At 35.0% G+C, this 24,468-nt stretch overlaps 2 protein-coding genes across 9 annotated transcripts; one reads left to right on the forward strand and one right to left on the reverse strand.

The window, feature by feature from the left end:
* The first annotated feature begins 962 nt into the window (after positions 1 to 962).
* LOC107932757 (protein suppressor of white apricot) lies at positions 963 to 5,767 on the forward strand. Of its 8 annotated transcripts, none has more exons than XM_041110702.1 (4): positions 963 to 1,356; positions 2,439 to 2,599; positions 3,079 to 3,876; positions 4,186 to 5,767. In XM_041110702.1, exons 1-4 carry the CDS (start codon positions 1,080 to 1,082, stop codon positions 5,587 to 5,589), a joined length of 2,640 nt encoding a protein of 879 aa, XP_040966636.1. In that variant the 5' UTR covers positions 963 to 1,079; the 3' UTR covers positions 5,590 to 5,767. The 8 variants fall into 8 exon arrangements, with proteins under 8 accessions (XP_040966636.1, XP_016720333.2, XP_040966639.1 ...); XM_016864844.2 differs by having other exon boundaries at positions 4,204 to 5,767; XM_041110705.1 differs by lacking the exon at positions 963 to 1,356 and adding an exon at positions 2,751 to 2,811 and having other exon boundaries at positions 1,431 to 2,599.
* A 7,129-nt stretch (positions 5,768 to 12,896) lies between these two features.
* LOC107932777 (dihydrolipoyllysine-residue succinyltransferase component of 2-oxoglutarate dehydrogenase complex 2, mitochondrial) lies at positions 12,897 to 17,681 on the reverse strand. The gene is made up of 15 exons (XM_041110708.1): positions 17,498 to 17,681; positions 17,280 to 17,339; positions 17,119 to 17,193; positions 16,786 to 16,849; positions 16,667 to 16,694; positions 15,965 to 16,035; positions 15,489 to 15,563; positions 15,332 to 15,387; positions 15,208 to 15,252; positions 14,778 to 15,050; positions 14,614 to 14,708; positions 14,420 to 14,510; positions 14,202 to 14,312; positions 13,859 to 14,053; positions 12,897 to 13,304 (listed from the first exon to the last, which is right to left on the reverse strand). Exons 2-15 carry the CDS (start codon positions 17,328 to 17,330, stop codon positions 13,113 to 13,115), a joined length of 1,422 nt encoding a protein of 473 aa, XP_040966642.1. The 5' UTR covers positions 17,331 to 17,339; positions 17,498 to 17,681; the 3' UTR covers positions 12,897 to 13,112.
* Positions 17,682 to 24,468: the final 6,787 nt, after the last annotated feature.

The following is a 24,468-nucleotide window of genomic DNA, read 5'->3' on the forward strand; positions in this document are numbered from 1 at the left end:
TTTGAAACATGAAAAGTAGTGAGACTTATGAAACATTTTAACCATATTTATATTTTTCATTAATCTTTTGTAAATAAAAAGGCTAATATACTAACCACGAGAGTTATATAAGATGGCAAGGGTGGAGTTAGGCGAATCTATTGGAGCTGCCAGGGTATCCTAATTTTGGTTTAATCTTTTAAAAATTACATTTTTACTATCAATTTAAAGGCCTCTTTACGGTATCTTAATTTTTATTGCATCAATAAAAACTTAAGACAAGAGCATGAAATTTAAAATATTTTATGGGTAAATATCATATTAAAACTAATAGTTTTTATGGGTAAATATCATAGTAGTTTAAGGACTTTTTAAATATATTATTCAAATAAAATTAAAAGCTAAATTTTGGAGAAAATTTAAAAAATCCCTCCCAAAAAAAAATCAAGACAAAAATAATATAAATAATTATTAACCATAATAGTAAATTTAGGGTTCAACCTTTGCTTTTCATTTTTTTTACCAATTTAACTGTTATTATTTTAACTAAGTTTGGCCGTTGATATTCTAAAAAGAGTTAAATTGTTCTTTTATTAAAAAAGTTGACTAAAATATTAATTTTTTTTAATAATATTGACGTAGTAACTCTTGTATACTTCAAGCTAAAATGATATTATTTATCTTATATATCACGTCAATAAATAATTTAAAATTATAAATTAAAAAATTATAAATAGTTCATAAAAATTAGCATAAAGTGTACGAGGATGGACATATGAACTATCATATTTAAATTTTTAATTAATATTTTTTAAAAGATTGATGGTTAAATTTCACTCTAAAAACTGTTAAATTTAACTAAAATATAAATAAGACAAATAAAAAAGAAATATAAATATTAAGGACTAAATTTATTATTATCCCTAATTATTACAAGGGCAAACAATTTCTTTAGTTAAGACGGGTCTCCTTGGCCTTGGTTGTTTTTCTTTTCAATAGAGAAAAAGCAAAGCAAAACCCCATCACAAAGAATCTCTCTCCTTTCATTCTTCCAAAAAAGAAAATCCCAAATTTCAAAACAAATCCTAATAGTATTAGCGATGGATCAAGAGGTGGTCGGACGCCACGCGCTGCTCTTCGACGACGACGCCATGGCCGCCTTCGTTAACTCTCCGGAGGCTCTCGTTGACTGGAACTCCCTCGCCATCGATCGCTATGATGTGCGTCACCTTCTCTCTGGACCTCCTCCGCCTCGAAAGAGACGGCGCCACCTTTCATCTCCTTCCGTAACCGCCGATGATAAGTTGGAGTCCGATCTCGATCGTGAGCGTTATCTCGATTTGCCTCCTCCATCTCCGTCGCTGCCCGATCGGCAAGGTGAGAAACGATAAACAGTTATTTCCTTTTTAAAATTTTTAAAAAAAATTAAGTATTATATTATTGCTTCTATAATTATTAATTATGAGTTTTTTTCCTGCTATTTTATGAAAAATTAAGTTCCAATTTTTGAAGTGAAAAAGAAAAATATTATTGTTATCATTTCAATCTTTAGGGTTCACTTGGATAAAGAAGTTAAAAATTTAACCTTTATGGATAACAAAAAGACATTATTTTCTTTAGGACAGAACTGTAATGTGGTTGGTTGCTTTTTTTGCTTGAAAGAGTGACCTTCAAACAGTGCCTTAGCTTCTGTTAGATTGTTGTTTATTCAGCTTTAGTTACCTAAAGATATTAATTGAAAGGAAACGAGTGCTTTCTATTGCTGTTTTTTTGGTAAAATATGAGCTAATTAGTATCTTTAATTGTTTAATTCCTTGGTTCATGTCACTGTTGAGGTTTTGAGCTTCAGCACTGATTTGTGGGAAAATGTTTACAAAGAAATAGATGGATTCAAATATTGTATTTGATCGTAAGCTTGTTTTAAAAAATCATTACAACTTAAAAACAATATGCTTTATGTTACTGTTAGAGATGTTAGAGACTTAAGAGCAATTAATGTATCTTCCTTGTAGATATTAATATATGGAAAGATGAATTGGCTATTAAGGTTTTGAGCTTCAAAAGATGTTTAATGGAAGTTTCCTGGGTGTATGAATTGTTAGGCTATGCCGTTTGCCTGTACTACTGTTTGGGTTTTGGCCTATTGAAACAAAATATACTTTTATGCTTGGTTTTTGGGATAATGGTGTTGGGTAAGCAATTGGTGATGCGTTTTCTAGTTTGCATGAACATTATATATGTTGCACTGCTTTTCCAAGATTGCAGGAAGGAACCTAGTTTGCAACAGTTACGTGTTTCCAAGAGACAAGTAAGAATGTTATTACCTTACTCTAAGCATATCCTGGCTAGTTTCTCTTTATGTTTGTCGTTGGTGGTGTTTGCTTTGCACTTCTAAAACAATAATGGCATTAATAGCTTTATTTAGAAATGATTTTGATTCTGGTTTATTTTGCTTCCAGATGGAGATAATAATGAGGAACCTGCGGCTGCTGGTGGTCTCTATAATGCTGTTTCCTTTTCATATGGAAACACTGGTGAATCAAACGAGCAAAAGGATGCTGATGTGGAATCTAGTTTTCGGCCACCCTTTCCTGTTCCTGAAACCTTACTTCAAAACCTAGTAAGTACATGCTCAGCTTCTTAGGATACATCTTTACTTACTTTTTGTATAATCTAGATATAATTGTTTGTTGATACTTATCCAATGTGGCTGTCTGATAGTTGAGTAAGGTGCGTGTGTTATTCTAAGGCTTACGATGTCTAAGTTTCAGATGCTCGGAGCGCAGATGCAGTTCTTGTTTCCTTTTGATGTCATGACAAGGGTGCATGCAGGTGGGATTAGAATGATAGAAATTTGTTACCTTACAGGAACCCTATTCACTTGAGCAAATGGGATGATACATATCTTCCTAGGAGTTCTCTATTTCTTGATCTTTGTGCTTATCTGAATATATGTGAGATTCTGTGGTTTTCTTTTTTCATTTTTAATTCTTTGGGATTATTCGTAAGTTTTCAGTCACTCTCGGAACTTTGCAATTGTTAAATTTCTCATTATTTACTTGAACTCCCTTTTTTGTTCTTTTTCTGTCTTTTCTTTAGCCTCCTACGGAGAAAGTACATCAGATTATGGCAAGGACAGCTATATTTGTAAGCAAACATGGTGGGCAATCAGAGATTGTTTTGAGGGTCAAACAAGGAGACAACCCAACATTTGGCTTCTTAATGCCTGATCATCGACTGCATCCCTACTTTAGGTTTCTTGTTGATCACCAAGAACTTTTAAGCAGCAATTCCATTGATGAAGAGAGCAAAGCCGACAGTTCTCTTGATCAGGCAAGTAGTGGTAGAGGGGGTGGCGCTTTATCTTTGCTTGGCACTGTCTATGGTTCCGGAGAAGACGAGGATGGTGAAACGGAGAATGCTACCAAAGCTAAGAGAATGGAATCTGGGGAATCTGGGGTTGCTATCAATAAAAAGTCAACTGACGGATCAGATCAGAAAGAATCTTCTTTAAGTGTTAGTAGAAAAGATGATACTGTAACTAAACATTTGGCCCCTTTGAAGGAAAAGGCTTCTCTAATAAAACGAAATCAATCTATAACATCAGTTAAGCCTGGAACAATGACTGGGTTGAAGAAAGAAAGTGATGCTTCCGCAGCTGAGAAATCACGAGCTTCTTCTTTGCCACCCATATTGAAGGTTGAAATACCTGTTGTCGAGCCTCCATCTGATTTAAAGAGAGTGGTTGATAAGATTGTCGAGTTCATTCTGAGAAATGGTAGACAGTTTGAAGCGGTTCTGGTTGAACAAGATGTCAAGCATGGGAGGTTCCCTTTCCTGTTGCCATCCAATCTATATCATCCATATTATTTAGAAGCTCTTCAAAAAGCTGAAAAGGTACGATTCTCATGTTTCGCTGTTCCGTATAATGTTTTATATATTTTATGAGATTCTTTTTTGTAAGACATCTTATTTTCCATACATATATGCTCTCTCGCCTGCACAAACACACAAATATCTGCGTCAAGTTATTCCTTTCAATTTTCCATCTATATTTCCGTTTTCTTTAATGATTGATTTAGATTTGCATATTCATTCTAATCTGATTGCAGTTGTGCTCCGATCTTATCTTGGTAGTAAATTCTTTGCTTCCATCTTTGATTCTAAGTTGCAATATTTTGTCACTGTTTCTTCTGCTGAGGGAAGATGCCTCTTTGTCTGCAGTCAAAGTTACCTGGTAAAGGATTCATTTCTGAGAAGCGTGATTCATCTGGCCGTGGGGTAGAGAAGAAAGCTGCTTCATCCCGAGAAAGTGATAGTGCATCTCTTGGATCTGACATACCGTATAACTCAGATAGGAAAGAGAAGTTTAAAATGGTAATCAGCAAATCAAAGAAGGATGGACAAGATCCCCCTTCTTCCAAAGCTACCCAGCCTCAAATCGGAGTTAGTGTGGATGCAGCTGCCGCAGCTGCTATTCTTCAGGCTGCCACAAGAGGCATTAAGAAACCAAATTTAGAGATTCTTTCGAAGACATCATTAAATGGTAGCAGTCAGGTCCCAACTAGTGAGGATGGGCATGTCCCAAGTTCTGGTCAGAAAGGCGAGCCGAGTGTTTCTGGTCAGGTTGCTAATGCTATTGCAAAGACAGCAGCTATTGCAGCTGCAAGTGAGGCTGATTCGTCCGAGGCATGTTTGACAAAAGAAGAAAAACTGAAAGCTGAACGATTAAAACGGGCAAAGATGTTTGCAGCCTTGATAAAAAGTGGTTCTGCACCACTTAAAACCGAATCATTGCGTGGCTTATCTGCCGAACCACCTGAGTTAGGGGTTTGTGGTTCGGGTGCTGAGGGTGGAAGCCTTTCTGTAAAAGAAAGGGAAGGCAGCTCAGGTGCAATGGATATCGATACTTGTGACAAAAATGAAAAGATGAATTCTGGTATTCATCATAATGAACGTCGATCAAAGAGGAAGTACCGTTCAAGATCAAAAAGACATGAAGCAGATAGCGGACAGGAGGAAGAGCAAGAAGAAAAAGAAGATAAAGTAAAGGACGGACACTCGGGTAGAAAACGGAGATCTCATCACCAAAGTAGGGATAGGCATAAGCATAGAAAAAGACATTCCTCTTCAAAACATAGAGATTCACGACATCGGCATAAGCATGATAGTAGCACCGATGATGAACAAAGTCACAAGTCCGACCACGCTGATAGTGACTGTCTTCATTCTCAACACAGACGGAAAAGAGATTGCCCTTCAGATTCTGAACACCAGAGGTCAAGATGTCGTGGCTCCTCCGAGGATGAGCATCATCCATCTCAACATCGTCACAAGCATGATAGCTCATCTGAGAATGAGCATCGACGCTCTAGACATCGGCACAAGCACCATAGGTCTTCCGATGATGAGTATAATCATCGACGGAAGAGATCTCATGCTGGAAAAGAAGTGGAATTGGAGGAAGGAGAGATATATGCGAAATCAGATCAATCGAAATTGAGTGAGGGAAATGTTGCAAGTAGGGAGGCTTCTGCAGATAATATCAAACCCGAATGCAGTGGAGGGAAGGGCTTCTTCCGTGCCGTCTGCAACCACCACGGTTCCTAACGATTTAAGAGCCAAAATCCGAGCTATGCTGATGGCGACCTTGTAGTAAACAACACTGAACCTGTTTTCTTGTTTCTCTTTGTATCAGCTTTGGTCTTTTCTTTTTTGAATATTAGCATTATACTCTTATATAATAGTGGCTTAAGATTCATATATGATCAAATTAATCAATTTTTAATTGATTTCCCTTAGTGTGATAGATCATGTACGTTTTACTTAGCGTTTTTAAAAATTACCACATTTAAAAAATAAATTAATTTTTTCTCTAAATAAAAAATAAATTAGTTTTTTATTAAAATTTTATTCATTTTTAAAACTAAAAATTAGTTTTTTTATTAAAGTTTCATTTATTTTTACAATAAAATTGACATGATTAATGGAATAATTAGACAATTGCATATGGTATATGTGTACTTTATTTTGATCTGATAGTAAAATTAGATGGAATTTATTACATCATAGTATTTTTACCTATTATATTATTTTTCATTTCCTATTTTAGCAAAAATAAAATAAAAAATAAAAATCGATTCTAGGTTATTTGTTAATTTTTGAGTTCAATGAATAATTAAAGTTGATATCCCAAAATAGTTTTAATTTTTTTCGTACAAAAATTATTAGTGATCAGCCTTCCTAGCACAAACGCACCTCATCAATATAGTGCGACACTATTATTTGCATTTTATGCATAATAGGCTTATAGGCCTAAAATGAGTCATATTATCAAGGTTCGATTTCTTTGGGATAAGGACAATATTTGTATGATTAATGTCTTCCAGAGAGCCATCATTATTCAGAATATTCAAACAATAATCAGTAACACCGTAACTATAATGTGCCAAAACTGTTGATAAAACAGAGCTGGCAAAACCGTCTTCTCCAGGTGCCTTTTTGTAGGATGCATACTTCGCATCGTCGCAGCAATCTCTTATGCCGTAAAACACAAGTTCAAGAATCCATTCATGCCGTCAGTAACATGAATCAGAATCCTCGAAAGAAGCCTGCAATTATCACCTCACCCTTTGGAGGTAAACAAATCTGTGAAATACTGGCAAGCGATTTGTTCAATAGCATCAATTCCCACTCTCTCTCGTCCCTATCCTTCTTCCAGGCTATTAATTAACTTACGCTTTTTACGTTGGGAAGCCATTCTATGAAAAAACCCTGTATTTCGATCACCATTCCTCAACCAATTAGTTCTTGCCCTCTTCCTTTATCAATTTGCAGATTCAACTGCATTTTCGTGATGATTAACTCCTCTAGAGTCTCATCATCCTGCGAAGCATTATTAAGTTTGGTTAACCGAGCAGTTAATCTTTCTAGTTTCATACGTGAGGTCTTGCAAACATCCCTAGCCCATCTCGCCAAACCCCTCCCAACCTACCGAAGTCTGTCAAGAACCGATCCCTCAACATTCTCCCATAGTCGTCACACCTCACCCCCGCAGGCCTCCTCAAGTATCCATGCAGCTTCAAATTTAAAACCTCAATACAAATTCCCTTGACTTGCCATTCCGCTACAGGTATTAAGTAATAGAGGGCAATGATCCGAAATTGAATGACCGCAATGCTTTAGGCTATAAGTGGGAAATAAATCATTCCATCCCGGAATAGACACCCTTCTATCTGATCGTTTCCGAATATTGTTACTCGATAATCTCCCATGTTCCCAAGTAAACCATTGCCCTTCATAACCCACTTTCTACAAGTCACAATCATCAAGAGCCGAGCGAAAAGCCTCCATAGACTGTTCCTCCTTTAACCTTCCACCTTTTTTCCCATAGGAATACATAATCTTGTTGAAATCCCCCATAACTAACCACAGATTCCCATTATCAAAGGCAAGATTTCTTAACAAATCCCACGAATAATACATTTGGCTCTCCACCGGATGTCCATAGAAGCCAATAAATCGTTACCAAGTGTCTTCCATCGCCTCCTCTATCAGCACATCAACATGATTCATAGAAAAACTTCTTAATACTACTTTAACACATTGCCTCCATCCTAAAGATAATCCATCCCTAGTGCAATCGCTACTAACATCTATTCCCTCCACCATCCCCCATGCCCTTCGCACTTTCTCCATCTTCGAACTATGTAGCTTAGTTTCCATGAAAAAAGCCACATCAGGATTATTCTCCTTCAACATATGCCGAAGGCGACACCTTACCTAGGGATTCCCCATTCCCCGAACATTCCAGCATAAGAGTTTTATTGCTTCTGGTTGCCCTGCCCTGCAGTGCCAATTGATATCTCAGAATCAATGAAATAAGAATGTCCATCAGTAGTTTTCCCTAAATCCATTTAACTAGAAATTGAAGAAAATTGAGAACTGCATTGACGCTTCTTCCCCTCTTCGATCTCCATAAGGCAGTCTTCCTCCCCCAACTCTCTATTCGGGTCTATATTCTCTAATCCACTAAAACCCATATCCAACATCCCTCCCATATTCAGTCCAAGATTGGCCCCCGCCTGTCGCAGGAAATCTCTATTTCGAAACAGACCCTGTATATTCACAGGTTCTGCAGCAATCCCTGTACCCAGCGATTTCTGCAAGTCTCCGATCTGTGGCCCTTATCCCTTTTCATGTAACTAAGGACTAGTCGCCACCATCGCTTTCCTCGGTACTGCCTTAATCGAAAGATCCCACTCAAATACCAGTTCTTTCTTCCCATGAACAATCTTGGCTGGGCAGAATCTCTCAGGATGACCTAATCGACCACACAGAAAGCAAAATATCGAAAGCCTTTCATACTGAAACCTCGCATACGTACACCCCTTGTTCGCCAAAATAAGTTTCTTACGTCTCATCAATGGATTTCTCACGTCTATCCTAACACGGATTCGCATATAGCCCCCATACCCTTTATTCAGCGACTTCGCATCATTACTCTAGGAATTGCCCCAGAAAATCCCTAAACTTTCTAGCCATTGTTTCTGACATCAACCCCATCGGGAGATCATGAATCTGAACCCAGAAGTCCACCCAAAACAATGGTAATGCCATCGGATCATCTCTTTCCTTTATTCGATGAAAAAGGAGTAAATGATTATTGAACGTCCAAGGGCTTTCATCCAAAAACCTATCAAGATCAATCTCATAGTAAAACTGAAAAAGAAACCTCTTATCACCCAGATCGGTAATCGTAACACCCCTGTGAGGGTGTCATAAATTTGCTAGAGTGGTGCGCATCGCTTGAATTGAACAACACTAGCCGAAAAACAACTACTCACCACAGCTTAGTTTGACTATTAAGTACATTATATTATAAATATAAAATGACTATTAAGACATTAAATTAGAAATGATAATGTATTTATGTTATATTATTTAATGTAAAATATAATTAAAATTATATTTTTTATAAAATGATAATTAAAATGTTAAAATCATATAGAATAAAATTAAAATATTTTTAAATTATATTCATAATAAAATATCAAAATATTTTACAAATTATATTTAAATCAAATAATAAAATATAAATTAAATTGTATTTATACTAAATTTATAAATAAAAATTATAAATTTTTTGAAAATTATATTATATTAAATAAAGACATATTAATCTTATGTTATGTGTATTAAATAAAATAAATAATAAAGGAAGAGTTGAAGGGGTAAAATAATAATTACCCTTATTTTTTGACTTCTAAATCAGTCCACTAGAGCTTTTAACTTCAGCTAATATTTTGGGTTACGGTGATGTGAGAAATGCTCACTGGTGTGCTTGCCAAACACTACAACTGGAGCTGCATTTCAGTTCAATTTTTTTTACTCTTTAAATCTCACAATATTGGAGCTTACTGGTGATCCGAATGGCCCTTAGATTCATCACCTCCTCCTTCAGATCTACCTGCCATGCCGCCGCCTCCCTGCCAGTGAGTGAAAGCGCCGCCAAACCCTCTTCCATGCTTCTCTCACACCGTCGAATATGTCCTCTCCGCTTAATCTACCACCAAACCACCACCAAGAGATCTATTTTGAATAGAAAACGTGCTATTAGAAGTAGACTAAAAACATGCTATCAGAAGCAGACTAATCAAATAATAAGATTTGAACACTTAAATTTTTATTAAATATATTACTTTTTAAAGATTAAATTGATTGCATCTCTTCTGTATTCAATGGTTTGAAGAAAAAAGTATTCATAATTATATGGGAATTAAATTATTTACATGTATTTATCTTTATAATATTTTATACAAAAATAATTTGAATGCACAAGTATTATATAGATTGAGAAATTTTTTTATTTATATTATTTTTGTATATTTGTTTAGGGCATGTGTTCGTATATCTGTATTAGAATTGCTCATAGTCGAGTCATCTGTTTAGGTCCAAAAGCTCATTTGAAAAATGAGAGAATTTAAATAAAAATATAAAGCCCAAAAAATAGATTTGGAAAAAATTTAAGGCATGTTTTTTATATGGGTCAGGCCTTAGGCAAGATTTTTTGGCCTGTGTTTAGTCCGACCCGAATATATTATGTTATAAAAAAATTATATCAATTATATATGTTAAAATATATTTATTTTTATATTTATATTAAATTACTTACTCAATAACAATTAAACACATTACCCAAAACTTTAAAAAAAAATTAACCAACTAAATAACTCAACCCAAAATATAAAATTTTAAAAATTATATTAATACAATAAAACATTTATTATATTTATGGTAGTGTTTTTTAATATAAATATTTTTAAATATGTTAGAAAATTTTTATTTTAGCATCTTTAGTGCATTTAGTGTATTATATTTTTTTTAAAATATATTTTTAAATAAAAATTAATCTAAAGAATCAAATATGAGCGGGCTAAATCAGGCTCGAGTTTACCTTTCTTAAATAGGGGGTACTTGGGCAAAAAGTTGGCTTATTTTTTGAGTCGAGTCAGGTTCGAACTTAAAAAATTAATCTAGATACCTTGTATGGATCCACCCTCAAACTTGATCCGGCCCATGAGACTATTAAAAATGTTTTAGTGACATGGAGTTAGAAAATTAAAAATGAAATAAAATAAGCACCATGTATTAGTTACTTCAACTTGCTAATAACCCAAAAGAGCAAATGATTTTTTTTGGTATAAAACAAGAGAGTTAAAGTCATGAAAACTATGATAAATCGTTGAAGCACATAAAGCCTATCGTTTGATTTCCAAGGATAAGTGAATATTGTTCATAAGCCCATCTTGAACTTGGACAAATTGGAGGAAATGCTTGATGTCATCAAGAGCTGGTTGGAGCTTCCAACACCCACAAATTGGAGGAAATACTTGTCACTTTCAGGGAACCTACAGACAAATATTATGATTTTTGAGGAAAATAAGGATAGAGTGAAGAGTGAGAAGTTTGGCCTGAATTTTGCTGGCAAATTTGTTGTTTCGGATGGATAGGAGTTGAGACGATGGTTGCTCCACTAGTTATGCCATTTCACCTGCAATAGACAATGCAAGAGAAAGCCCATTCTGAGACGGGAATTCTTGATTGATGGCTAGGGGAAGGCATTCATTATGGAATCATGGCCTTATGACTGCCCTTGTTGGAGAAGGATCAACCATTCTGAAAATGAGCTCATTCTTTGATCTCAAAATCATCTAGAGAGTCCAAGCCGCATAGGTGTAAACATTCTTTGAACCGATGGAGCTGATGTTGCTTGAGTTGAGCCAATGAAGGAACTAGGATGATAGAGAAGAAATCTGAAGGGAGTCGGACCAAAGGACAAGGGAAGAACCGAACCAGACTGCCCGAACAAAATTGCATTCGGGGAAGAGGTGTTCAATGGATTCCCTGCTTTGGAAAGACGCCTTGAGAAGAGCTCATTGGTTGGAAGGCAATTTGTGCAAATTTTCCAAAGGAAGATGATAATCTTATAAGAAAGTTTGAACCTTCATAAATTAATCCATGGTGATGCTGAGGTCGCAAGTGTTGAAGGATCAGACTAACACTGATGGCCATAGGCACTCTTCATAGAAAGGGTCCTGCTGAGGAGGTCAGAGGCCCGATTATGATTGAGAACGTTGAAACATTTCTTTTGATCCCAAATTTTCATGATGAGGAGGGTGCAAGCATTAGCCTCGATTGTTGGGATAGGTGGTTTAACAGTATCAACAAGAGGGAGATCAGAATACGTACTAATCCAACAGCTTCTACCTTCTTGGAGTTGGATATCCTTATCTTGAAAGCAAATGTCTCTTTCTCTAAGGATGCCTTCCAGGTTCAAGAGTCAGATGATTTAGGCTTAACTGATTCAAAGGGGTGATGACTATAGTATTTGGCTTTTAATATATTTGTGAGGAAACAGTTGTGATCAGTCATTATGCGCCATGCGAGAAGGGCATCATTGAAGGTGTTGGTCTCCGTAATACCCAGACCTCTTGCAAACAATGGTGCATAAATTTTGTCCTAATTGCAGATGTGAAGTTTTCTGCTACCAGGGCTATGCCCTCACCAATTGCAAATATAGTTTGGGGCCCCTGAAAACAGGTAAAGCAAAACGAAAGAGAAGTCAAGATGAACTTAAGAGTCCGTTTGGTTGGCTGGCATTACCATTCCATTACAGCTTAATTCTGCGAACCCACCAAAAAATCATTGTTTGGAGTTAGTGGAATATTCTATTACGGTTCGTGTTAAATACAGACTTATGTAGAGAATAGGGAGTATTTCTATTCTGTGTCATACCCATTGAAACATTGATTCGATGCCCAACCCATTGAAACATTGATTCGATGCCCAAGAATTCCATTTTGCTCTCCTCATGTTCTTACCTCAGAAATACTCACTCAGCCCGACAGCCACTTTTTCATCTCATCGCAGCCTCTTTCAAATAAACTTTGTTCAAAAAAAAATTGCTTAAACTTTTCTTATTAAATTTTTTTTCTTTAAAATAAAATAACATCATTTATTAAACCATTTTTTTTTAAATTTTAACATTTTCTAAAAACACTAAAAGTACAGTTACTTCTTTTTCACAATTAAATTATTTTCTATTTTAATTATCTCATTTTTTTAAATTTTAAAATTCAAGTCCAATTATTAATACTTTAATTTTTATTGTTAAATTAATTGTGTGACATTTTAAAATTTAAAAAAAAAACTCATTTGATAGTCATTTAACTAAAAAATAAAATAATAAATCTAAATTTAACAAAATAATTTTGACAATATACTTAAACGAACTAAAATCTTAGAAAATAAAGCAGACTAAATTCCAAATTTATAAAAAAATACAAAAACTTGTGGCATATTTGAACATAAAAGAAAACAATACGCTAGAAAACGGAATCTAAAAGCTTAGAAAAGAAAAGAAAACAGGAAATATTGTATTTCAAATACTCCAACAATGGCCATCCGTACTTTCAGAAAGTAATTAAAAAAAAGGGTGAATCAACAAATGCAACCCTACAAAAAACTTGAGGCATTTATTCCTCTTGTTCTTTTTATTATATATATAGGAATAAAAATCAAATGCTGTGTGCTATAAAAACCATGAAATCTTACTAACTGGTCTTCATAGTTCATACATCGAGTAGCAGCCTGCAAGGGTCTTCAACGACGTCCTTGATACGACGCAAGAAGAAGACAGCCTCTCTTCCATCGATCAACCTATGGTCATAAGTGAGTGCAATGTACATCATCGGTCTTGGGAGTACAGTACCTCCAACAACCATCGGTCGGGACACTATCGAGTGCATACCTAAGATCGCCGACTGCCAAAAACATTTGCTTATGCATTTAAGATTCTATTTTTGGACACGAGAATGTAATCGAGATAATTATGCTTAGCTTTTGAAAGAAAATAAAAACCCTCAAAATGATCATTGTTGAGTCTGAGCTTGAACAACTCAAGCTATTAAGCAAGTCAGATTCAAGTATCCTGATACTTGAACTGAGCTTTCTATTTTTAATTAGTATTGAAAAGCTAAACTCAAGCTCGAATGTAAATAATCAAGTTTAAAATCAAGCAAGGGAATGAAGCTCATTTTTACTAAATAAGTAAGCTTAATTAAGTGAGCTTTAACAGTTTGATATTAATCTTGAATCAGCTTGAGCTTTAAAAGTGAAAATTGATCAAAACTTGAGCTAAGCTTCAAGCTTTAAATTTCAAGATAATCTCAAATTCTAACTTCTTATGGCTTGAGCTCAGCTCGATCAAACCACTAGTTCAAACTCGGAGTCTAAAGCTAAATATGAGAAACACCTCAACTAAATATGGATAATTCACTAGTTTAAGTGCATACAGATTCAATTTTTAAACACTAACCTGAGGAGGGTTGATAATGGGGGTACTCAATAGACTTCCATAAACACCGCCATTGGATATTGTAAACGAGCCTCCAGCCATTTCATCAATTGATATGGTCCCATCATTTGCCTTCTTTGCAAGATTGTTGATTGTCTTCTCTATCTCAGCAAAATTCATCTTATCAGCATCACGGACAACTGGAACGACAAGTCCCTGCCAAGAAAGATAAAGTATCCATAACATACATTCATATTAGATGCTAAATTGTATCTTGAAATAGTATAAAATACTCATGTATCCAAGTTTCATCAGCAAGCCATTAAATGGCTAACTTGTAGTTTGGCAAATCAAAGACTGTTACCTTAGAAGTTCCAACAGCAATGCTGATATCTATATAATCTCGATAAATAATATCATCCCCGTCAATTACGGCATTTACAATAGGCTGATGCTGAAGTGCACTAACAGTGGCCTGAAACAATGGAATGGAGGAAATGGTAAAGGGGATAAAGAGAGAAAGTTAGTGAAGGTAGACCATGAAGGCAGACATAAGCAATTCAAGAAAAAATCATTGCTTACTTTAACAAATCCTGACATAAATCCCAACTTGACACCATGTTTCTCAACAAATGCATCCTTGTAATCGGAGCGGAGCTTCATCAAATTAGTCCTGTAATGAAAGGAAAATTGATAAGGAAATAAAACAAATCAACAGTATCAGCTTTCTTATGAATACAAACCAAAATAGAAATGAGAGGGAAACTTGCACTTACATGTCAACTTCATTGAACGTTGTCAACATTGCAAAAGTATTTTGAGAATCTTTCAATCGTGTAGCAACTCGTTTCCTAAGCCTTGTCATAGGAACCTGTAAATCACTAAGACGCTTACATCATTTGTCCCAACGGTGGATGTAAACAGATATGAAAAGACTTACCCTTCTTTCCCTTTCCTTGGGTGGAAGTACAGGTTCAGAAGCTGTTCGTTTTGGAGGTGGTGGAGAAGGGGCTTTAGGCTTCGCCGCAGCAGCAGAAGCTTCAACTTTAGCTTTTGGCTTATCCTCCTTTACAGCTTCAGCAGGAGATGGCTCAGAAGCAGCTTTTTCGGATTTCTTTTCAGTGGGAGCAGCAGCTGCTACCCCCTCAGCAGACTTTGAAATGACAGCAACCCTAGTACCTGGTTCCACAGTTTCTCCTTCCTTGGCTACATACTGGCAAGAATTGTAAAAGTAACATTCAGGATTGAGTCCACTCCGCTCATACCCAGAAATGAGAAGATAGGAGCCCAGGAATAAAGAATATGCTAGACATTTGCATGTATGCATGTGTGAATTATGATCCAACAGTCAAGATTTATTCATATATTACCTCTTGTATCACACCATCTTGGGGGCTGACAACATCAATTGTTACCTAGTGAAAATAAACACAGGTATTAGGGGTGTAAATCCATCTCTTCTCGACAGATGAAAGAAAAGGTGAAGAAGAGTACCTTATCTGTTTCTATTTGAGCAATCGGTTCATCCGCTTTTACTCTATCACCTGGTTCTGCTCCCAGAAAATTCAGATAAATTCACAATCAAGCACTTACAACCATGGAAATGGGTACATCTAGTGAATGATACAGACTACTGTAGCAGAAAACATACTTTTCAAGAATGTTGCCAAAGTTCCGTCACTGATTGATTCTCCCATAAATGGGACAACAGCATCAACGAGATCCCCTTCATCACAAGCAAGTAAACACGGGGTAAAGATGGGTTTTTTTTTTTCAACCAAGCACCTAACCCTCATCAACATGTATTTTTACAAGTGAAAAATGCACTAAGCCCAGAAAAGGTGGAGCTGCAAGAACGAAAGAAGTACTAATTTCTTCTTTGGATAGGTTGCCTAACTAGTACTTCTTAATAACAGCAAAATTGGTTTTTGGCAACAGTTAGATATTGATCATCTATTCCCGATAAAATGTTGATGAAATGAACAACTAAAAAGCAGAGAGCTTAAATTCTTGCAAAAACCAAAAACACAAACCCATATATTGATAACCATTTTAGAAAAACAAAAGAAAAGGCTAATAAGCCTTTGGCCCTATAAATATCATCGTGGACATTAGTCAATGCCATACCATCTCCAGAAGAGAAAGCCCTGCATGATGTTTGCATGATAGCCTCCGGTTGGATGATACAAATGGCATCTCTACAGATAAAAGAAAATCTGTCAGAGAAGTGGATTTAAAGATTAAAATAAAAAATCATCACCTAAATAATCTAATTTCTGGACAAAAAAGGGTCAACTACTTCACACTGAAATTGGCTTTCTACAAAGATAGATATGGTAGTTATACATGCAAATGTTGGATCAATCCAGCAGTCAACATAGACTAATGCAAATATTGGATCAATCCAGCAGTCAACATAGACTAAGGGTGAGTTTGGATGGACAGTGCGTTTACCTGCAGTTAGTATAAAAACAGCGGTGGCGGTGAGATTAGATACTGTAACAACACTGTAGCGTGAGACAAAAAGTAGGCTAAACGCACCGCACCGCACCCAATCGTCCATCCAAACCCACCCTAATACCCTCACTGTGCCAAGCTATGTTCCTCAGGCTCAAGTGTGAGTGTTAAGAATATGTGTTCAATATGGATTTGAATATTTGTTTTGAAGGATTTGGAGGGTTCTTGGAGAAACATATCCTTGTATACATGTTCGAATATATATCGGACATGGATGCAAATATAGTTACTTTTTTACTGTCAAGTAATGACTAATTGTGACAGTATAATTCCAAACATTGATTTGCATAACGAAGTACACAACGGACTAACCTTGTTTTTGTTAAACCAGCAGAACATCCTGCAATAATTATGAAATAACCTTCATTAACAACAAAGACAATCAACACAATTACACTATCATGAGAAGAAGAACCATTCAAAAGATTTACCAGGCAGAACAAGATGAGAGAAGTTCCGAACATGAGCGATCCCTCTCAGTTGAACTGATAGCATCTGTTAAAAAACTTGAAATTCAAATCTCATGAGAACAATTACCAGTTGATGACATAAAATCCAAAACTTAAATGATTGATCTTGCATTACTTTATCATTGTTTTAATGTAAATGTAAATTCAACAACAACATTTTACTAAATAAATCAAGAATCTTTCAACATCAATTATAGAATTTTAGTATCATCAACATCAATAAAAATGCAAGGAAACTTAAACTACATGCATGAATACTAAATCCTAATTCATTTTTTCAATTAAACAATTTACCTCTTCTCCAGCATTAGAAGAAACTCTGGAAGCCGAAACACCAGGCCGAATCGCCTGTAATGACTTTCCTAATATCTGAAAATAAAAATAAAATCCAGATTTTTAACTAAATAAAGTAAAATTATAAAGGAAAAAAAACAATAATAATAAAATGTTCTAACCGAAGCTGATGAGCGTCCGCTCGCAACTTTTCTCCTTAAAGCGCCCAACATTACTGACTTCTATTTTCATATTTTTTTCACAAAATCAGAAGCAAATAAATCAATATCAGTAATCTAAGTGCAAAAGAAAAAATCCAAAAAACATCAAAATATTTACCAGAAATGAATGAATGAGTGAAAATTAAAAAAAGAGAATCAAAGAGGAACAAAGGTTTGACCTGATTTTAAGCTTTGCAGACAAATTTGAGAGTTGTAAAATACAGTCTTTTTTTTTGGAATTTTTTAAAAATAAATTAGGGTTTTTTTAGAGAAGAGAAAAGAACGAGCGAAAGAGAGAGATGAGAGACTGTGACGATGCACGTTTTGCGGGGCTGCTGGATCCAATACGGCAACCTCAATTAAGCTCTCTTACGTGGCGGTATTTTATTTGTAGATGCCTGAAACAGTGATGATTCGTTTCTTTTTTACTTTCAGGAGTCTTGGCTGAGAATGGAAAGAAAAGTTGAAACGACACCGTTTTGTGAATTGAGAAATTGGTCTTTATTTGGGTTTAAAAAAAATAGCAAATTAAGGCATATCTCGAGTGAGCCTTAAATCAAATCAAGTCGAAGAGAATGGAATGAAAATTTTTAAATTAGTCGAGTTGACGAATCTCATTTTATTATTTTAATTTGATTTGTAATTATTTTTAAATTAAGTCGGATCGAATGAAATTATTTGAGTTAAATTTAAAAAAAAATATGTCAAATTAAAATCTTATTACAATATAATTAACTCCATGTGAGAGTTCATAAATTTAAAATTATATATATTTGAAAACTCTTTCAAAGTAAAATGAGAGAGAAAATAAGGTATTTTAGTATGATTAACTTGAATATGTAATTTACTTAATTAGGTTCTCAAAATTATTATTTTAGATTTTTAAAAAAAATTTTAACCTTTTCACATATTCCTTAGTTGTTTTATAATTTTTTGTTTTTGAAAATTTTTATAAATATTTTGATATTTCAAAAATTATTTTGAATTTTAATTTATATTTTTTTTGTTGAGAGAGATTAATTTGTTCATTTTCAAAATTTACAGGGACAAAAGGGGTAATTACACCAACCTATTATTTAAATTATTCCAGTTGTTCGAATTTTAAAATTCAACTCATCTCGAACTTAAAAAACCGAATTAATTGTTCTAGTTGACTCGAAAAAACCAAATAGCTCGATTTGATTAGTTCAAAATTTGAATTTTTTCCAACCGAATAAAGTTTTGTTTACCCTTAGGCCCAACCTTTTAAGGGTTAAAACCTTTTAAAATGGTCATATAAGGGTTTAACTTTTACAAATGTGCTCAAATAAAGGCTTTCACACACTTCAGCCCAGTTGATTCTAACCCAAAAATGTTGCCTAAAATGCCCTCTCTGTATTTTATTTGATAGGTGCTTTAAGTGGACAAAAACTACCCCTGATGTTATTTTTTTCCCGTACGATAAGGGTATCGTAATACGCAGGGGAGGGTAACACGATATCCTCATCAATCTACTCAAGGGGTTTCCTTGGGGGGGATTTCGTGATACCCAAGTGTGGGTATCCCGATACCACTATAGATGGCTCATTTTCTTCCTCGTTCCGAGCCTGACGGAGGTGTTGCAATGTTCAAGCTCCGATGTCGCGATACCTCTGTTTGTGGCATGGTTTCCACTCAATTTTGGGCCACCAACATGCTCCTACACCACTCGATCACTCATTAAGGTCCAAATGACACCCTTGGCCAATTTTGGTCTTAAAATAGCATAAAATAAGCATAAAATGCATGAAGAGCTTTATTAAATCTAAAGAACAAAAATTAAACGAAAACTATGAAAAATATCAAAATTACTCGAGAATGAGCTCATTAAGTATAACGTGAGCCTAATTTGACATATCAAATTACGACAGATCAATATGAAAGGCATTATGGTTTAAAATTTAAACCCATTGGATGTGTATGTTTGGTTGAATATTAGAGGTGATCATGGGTCGGTCGGGTCAGGTCCATACAAAATTTTAGCCCTATTTTCTAGGTTCGGGCTCAGCCCGGCCTGAAATATGGGCCTAAAAATTTATCCAAGCCCAACCCAAAATAAAATTGCTAAGCCCTACCTGTCCCGACCCATATTAATTTTTTTAAGCTTATTTCATTAAATAAAAAAATAAAAATATAATAAATCAAATACATTTAAAAATATAAAAATAAATATTAAAACAATAAACAAACAAAAAATGAGACTAAAATAATTCTTAAAACAATACACAAATTGAAAATATAATAAAAAGTGGTTATATTAAAATTGAAAATAAAAAAGTAAATATGATTAAAAAAATTATTTAGTATATAATTCGGGCTGGCCGGGCCCGGGCCAAAAAAGTTTTACCCGAGGCCCAGCCCGTTTTCTAAACAGGCCTCATTTTTTTGCCCAAACCCATATTTCGGGCCTATATTTTTACCCGAACCCTCCCATTTTTCGGGCGAGCCTTTGGGCCTGGCCAGGTAGTGTAACGCCCCAATTTTCAAGAATTTTGTGAATGTTGGCATAGGTTTAATTATGTTTGTGGGCCTCTAAAAGGCCCAAGCTTAAGATAGAACCCGGTAATTTTAGTTAATTTTTGTTCCATAAGAAAAAGGGAGTGAAATTATGAAATAGGACCTATGTGAAAATGTTTAAAAATGCTATAGGCTAAATTGAAATGGCCAAATAAATAGGAGTGCAAAATAGGAGGATTTGCATGACAAACCTCCCATTTTACATGAAGTGGCTAGCCATCATGTTTTTGTAGACAATATGAGCACTTGATATCCATAATTCATGGTACAAATTGATAATGGGTTAGGTAAATATTCCATGATAATGGATTAGGTAAATATTCCATGATAATGGGTTAGGTAAATGTTCCATGATAATGAATTAGGTAAATATTCCATGATAATGGGTTAGGTAAATGTTCCATGATAATGGTTTAGGTAAATGTTCCATGATGGGCATTTCATGTCTTTTGTATTAAAGAATTAAATGGATGAAATATGAAATTTTATTAAAAGAAAAAGGGGTGAAAAGAACAAAGTTTTGTCCATCTTTGTTCATCATAGCCGAAAGTTAGAGAAGAGAAAGGAGAGGAGAAAGCTCTTGAATGTTTGGTCACTTGGGGAAGAAAATTGAAGGTAAGTTCATGGTAGTTTGCTTTTATTTTGAGGTTCATGAGTTCTTCTTGATTCTACCTTAACTCTTGAAGCATATTTTGGTTTTTAGTTGTGTTGTGAGCATTTGGTCATGAATTAAAATGAAGGAAATGGTTGTTGTTTCATGTTCTTTTGATGAAAAATGGAAGATAGGTGAAGTTGAGCCAAACAAATGAGCATGCATGTGCCTTAGATGCTAAGGGGAAAAATCGGCTAACATGTTGTGCTTTAAAATGATGAAATGGAGATTATACTTAAGTAAACTCATAGATATGTGATGATTGATTGGTGATATACATGTTTAAATAACATGCATGCAAGTTATGTGTGAAAGAGTGATTTGGTAATAAATCTGTTTGGGACAGCAGCAGTAATGTGATTTTGGAAAATCACCATAAATTGTGAGAGATGAGTTAGAAGGTGAATAAATTATGTAATTAAAGCTTAATGAGTCTAGTTTCAAATGAAATAAACGAGAACATATTTTGAATTCTGTATAATGAGAAATTTGATTCATAATGAAGAGTGGTCAGATTAGTCAAACAGTGAAACATGGGAAACTTTAAGAAAAATCTGGTATTGATTGGCCAAACCAAAAATTCTGAAAATTTTATGGATAGAAGATATATGAGTCTATTTTCAGGGAAAATTAATGGCACTTGATTTGGAGTTTCGTAGCTCCAGTTATAAATGATTTAGTGACTGTTGCTCAGGAAGACAGCTTGCAGTGAAATTATGATTATGTGGTAAACATTGACAAAAATTTGTTAATGAGTTGCTTATTGATTTCTTATAAGCTTACTATGATCTGTAGGTGTGGTTGGCCGAATATTGTAAGGGGTTAATACGTAGTTTGTATTTGAATAGTTAGATTAACGTGTTAGTAATCCAATTGTCGGCGGTTCGTGTGTGGATCTCGTCAGCATATCGTCGCAAACAGGTGTGTAACTAACACCCTCTTTCTTAGTCTGGATCGGCAAAAGTCGAAAAGCCGAAATGCCGAAAATCGGTATTTTATAGATTTGCGAGTGTGCGAATGCTCGTGAGGTAAATCGATTAGTGTTTTTGGTAAACTGCAAAAATTTGGACTGCAAAGTGCATGATTTCTGTGCCCTCGATATTTTTGGGCTTAATGTGCCAAAATTGGAATGATGGGCCAACGGGCCCAATTCGGTAAGAACCCTCGGTACGTGATTCTGTTAGTACGTGAAAAGTAGGAATATGCATGAAAAACCCTAAAATAGATAAATTACTGAAATACTTTTAAAAGTGGAAAATTTACAGTTTTACCCCTAGTAGATAAATTACCGAAATACCCCTAGGGTTAAATTGACCTAAATGCATGTTTGATTGTTGTTATTTACTGCATGCCATGTTGTTATTATCTGATGCATGGGACTGGGATATTGACGGAGGAAGTACTGAAAGTGGCTTGTTCACGTACTGGAGGCTTTGCCTCAATTTACTGTTAACTGAGCAGCAAGGCTGCAACTGTGGAGTGTTGGGCTGGGTGGGTTGAGCTATTCCCCACATGGAGTGTATGGCTGGTACGGGTGGAGTGTAGTGGTTGGTGGGTTGAGTAGTCTCCCCAAATGGGCTTGCATATGTTTACTGATGTTGCATGTATTTTGAAATGGGCCTATGGGCCATACTGTTATATGAATAAGGGGCTAAGGCCCAGTTTATTGTAATCTGAAAAGGGCTCTGGCCCAGTACCATTGTTACCCAAATGGGCTTGCATATGTTTACTGATGTTGCATGTATTTTGAAATGGGCCTATGGGCCATACTGTTATCTGAATAAGGGGCTAAGGCCCAGTTTATTGTAATCTGAAAAAGGGCTTTGGCCCAGTACCACTGTTACCTGAATGGGCTTAGGCCCAATGGGCTTGAGCTGACTTGGGCTTTGAATGGGTTTTCCTTACACACTGAGTTTCCCCAAACTCACCCCTTTTATTTTCATCCACGCAGGAAATCCCCAACCATAGTGGGCTTGGAGTTGTGAGGGAATTCGGAGTGGCCACCCGTTCTGAAAGTTTGATTTTCTTCTGGTGAACTGGACATCCTTTTAATTACGTTTGAGGTTTTGGGCTTTTAAATGTAATAAGGCCGCTTATTTATTTTTGATGGTTTTTATATGTTTTATTAAGATAGGTAATATTTATATTTAACTGTTGAAATTGGATAGCTTTAGGGCGCGTTTTCAAAAACAGTAATTGTTTTCAAAATAACACGAAAACAAGCAAAGCTTCCGCAATGAAGATATTTTCCAAAATTAATCACTTTTCCTAAAAAGGACTTAATCAAATCGGTTTCCTAGAAATATACATGACGTTAAGGTATGGCAATGGTGGTTTGCATGTCTAGGATTGGATCCGAAGGGAGTTTGGTACTTAAGCAGTCCGATGGACTCACCTCCTCTTTTCCGGTTTCCTACCTGGTGCACAGCTTCCATTCACTTTAACCTATAATGAAATTATCTTTTAAAACACTAAGTAAGTTTTTCTGGATCAACAATATAAAATGTTTTGAACGCTTCGATGTGACATGTCGGATCCGATCATAACGTCTGGGCCGGGTTTTGGGTGCTACAGGTAGCCCAACCCATGATCACCTCTATTGAATATATGTTATGGAAGTGAAATTGGTTGCTCTGATATTTATAGGTTGGTGTCAAATTGGTACCATTTAAAAACAGTATGTCATGTCGTTATGTCAAGCAATAGTTGCTACGATGAGACCAAGTTAGCATGTGGCTTCGCGACGAGGAACCCCCAAATTTGTAACATCAACTTCAAACTTGGAAAATATTACAAATTGGCCCTAATTCGATTTTGGGTTAGCAATAGAGCTTTTGTAAGCTCGTATAAGACCAGGAAATGAATGCATATCGTTTTATACAACTATTTTGCTTATATTTAGTTGTTTGATAGTTTAAATCGAGTGTAAGATAATTGAAGTTGCTTTGACAACGAATGTGGCACATTGTAGCTCAGACCCGACAATCGGGTCGCGTATGGGGTGTTACAAGGGTACAATATCGAGACTTATGTGTCAAGTCTCGATACCTAGCAACCAAGTCTTGAAACTTTGGGTTGAAGTACCGAGACTTGTAGAACAATAAGCACAACCATTTGGGAGTAGTATAGTCTTGAGACTTGCTACTTTATGTATCGAGACTTGACCTTGCATACTGCATTAAATGCACGAGATTAATCTTCCAACGATTGAAAATTCCCTCCAACGGCTCCAAACGTCTAAAAATCAATTGGAGGATATGAATACAAGTCAAGAACAATTGAAGAACATATCCAAACATTAAAGATAAGAGAAAAGCTTAAGATTATTTATTTTCTCATTTTTCTCTTGTACATACTCTCCGAGTTCATATTATAAAATATTCCATCACCCTTATTTCATTTCTTTAGTGAGCCAAACTTTGTATACAAATACCTTCTTAGTAATCTTATTATCTTTATCACCAATTATAAATCCGGAGAGTTTTAGTATAGCCACAAAACTAAGAAAGATTCTAGTTTAGCCATAAGAAAAAAGATGGTAGGAAAATAATTTTATTATTAAATAAAGATAAGTCTAAACAACATAAAGAAAAAACATACAGACGAATGTAGGGCAAAGTAAGAAATCCTTGGTTTTGATATAACAAAGTAGCGAATGTAGGCAATTAGGATCGAAGTATTATAAAATTGATTGTGTAAAGTTTTTTTTTCCTTTCTCTTTTATTTTAAAAAAGTTTGATTTCTTTTAGCATTGACAATAATAGGACGAAAATGTCAATTTATGTAATAAAATAAAAATATATTTATTTTTTTATAATTTAAATTTGTACGAAATTGCTTGAGATCGAGCTCAAACATTACCAAAAATAAAATACAATTATGATTGTTGAATAATTAAACTTATTGTAATACTTATAAGGTTATTAGAATATAATATGTTTTAGAACGATTTTCTGCATGACT

Source organism: Gossypium hirsutum, chromosome A04 (genome assembly GCF_007990345.1).
Source record: "Gossypium hirsutum isolate 1008001.06 chromosome A04, Gossypium_hirsutum_v2.1, whole genome shotgun sequence".
In the NCBI taxonomy this organism is placed as follows: domain Eukaryota; kingdom Viridiplantae; phylum Streptophyta; class Magnoliopsida; order Malvales; family Malvaceae; genus Gossypium; species Gossypium hirsutum.

What these genes read in the sequence shown, in the direction of transcription:
- LOC107932757 (XM_041110702.1), top strand. Translation starts at nt 1,080, where the DNA reads ATGGATCAAGAGGTGGTCGGACGCCACGCGCTGCTCTTCGACGACGAC. An exon ending in GTCGCTGCCCGATCGGCAAG is followed by an intron (nt 1,357 to 2,438) that starts GTGAGAAACGAT and finishes TTTTGCTTCCAG; the next exon opens with ATGGAGATAATAATGAGGAA. An exon ending in CTCTTCAAAAAGCTGAAAAG is followed by an intron (nt 3,877 to 4,185) that starts GTACGATTCTCA and finishes TGCTGAGGGAAG; the next exon opens with ATGCCTCTTTGTCTGCAGTC.
- LOC107932777 (XM_041110708.1), bottom strand. Translation starts at nt 17,330, where the DNA reads ATGTTGGGCGCTTTAAGGAGAAAAGTTGCGAGCGGACGCTCATCAGCT. An exon ending in GGCTTTCTCTTCTGGAGATG is followed by an intron (nt 15,564 to 15,964) that starts GTATGGCATTGA and finishes CTTGTGATGAAG; the next exon opens with GGGATCTCGTTGATGCTGTT. An exon ending in CTCAAATAGAAACAGATAAG is followed by an intron (nt 15,253 to 15,331) that starts GTACTCTTCTTC and finishes TATTTTCACTAG; the next exon opens with GTAACAATTGATGTTGTCAG.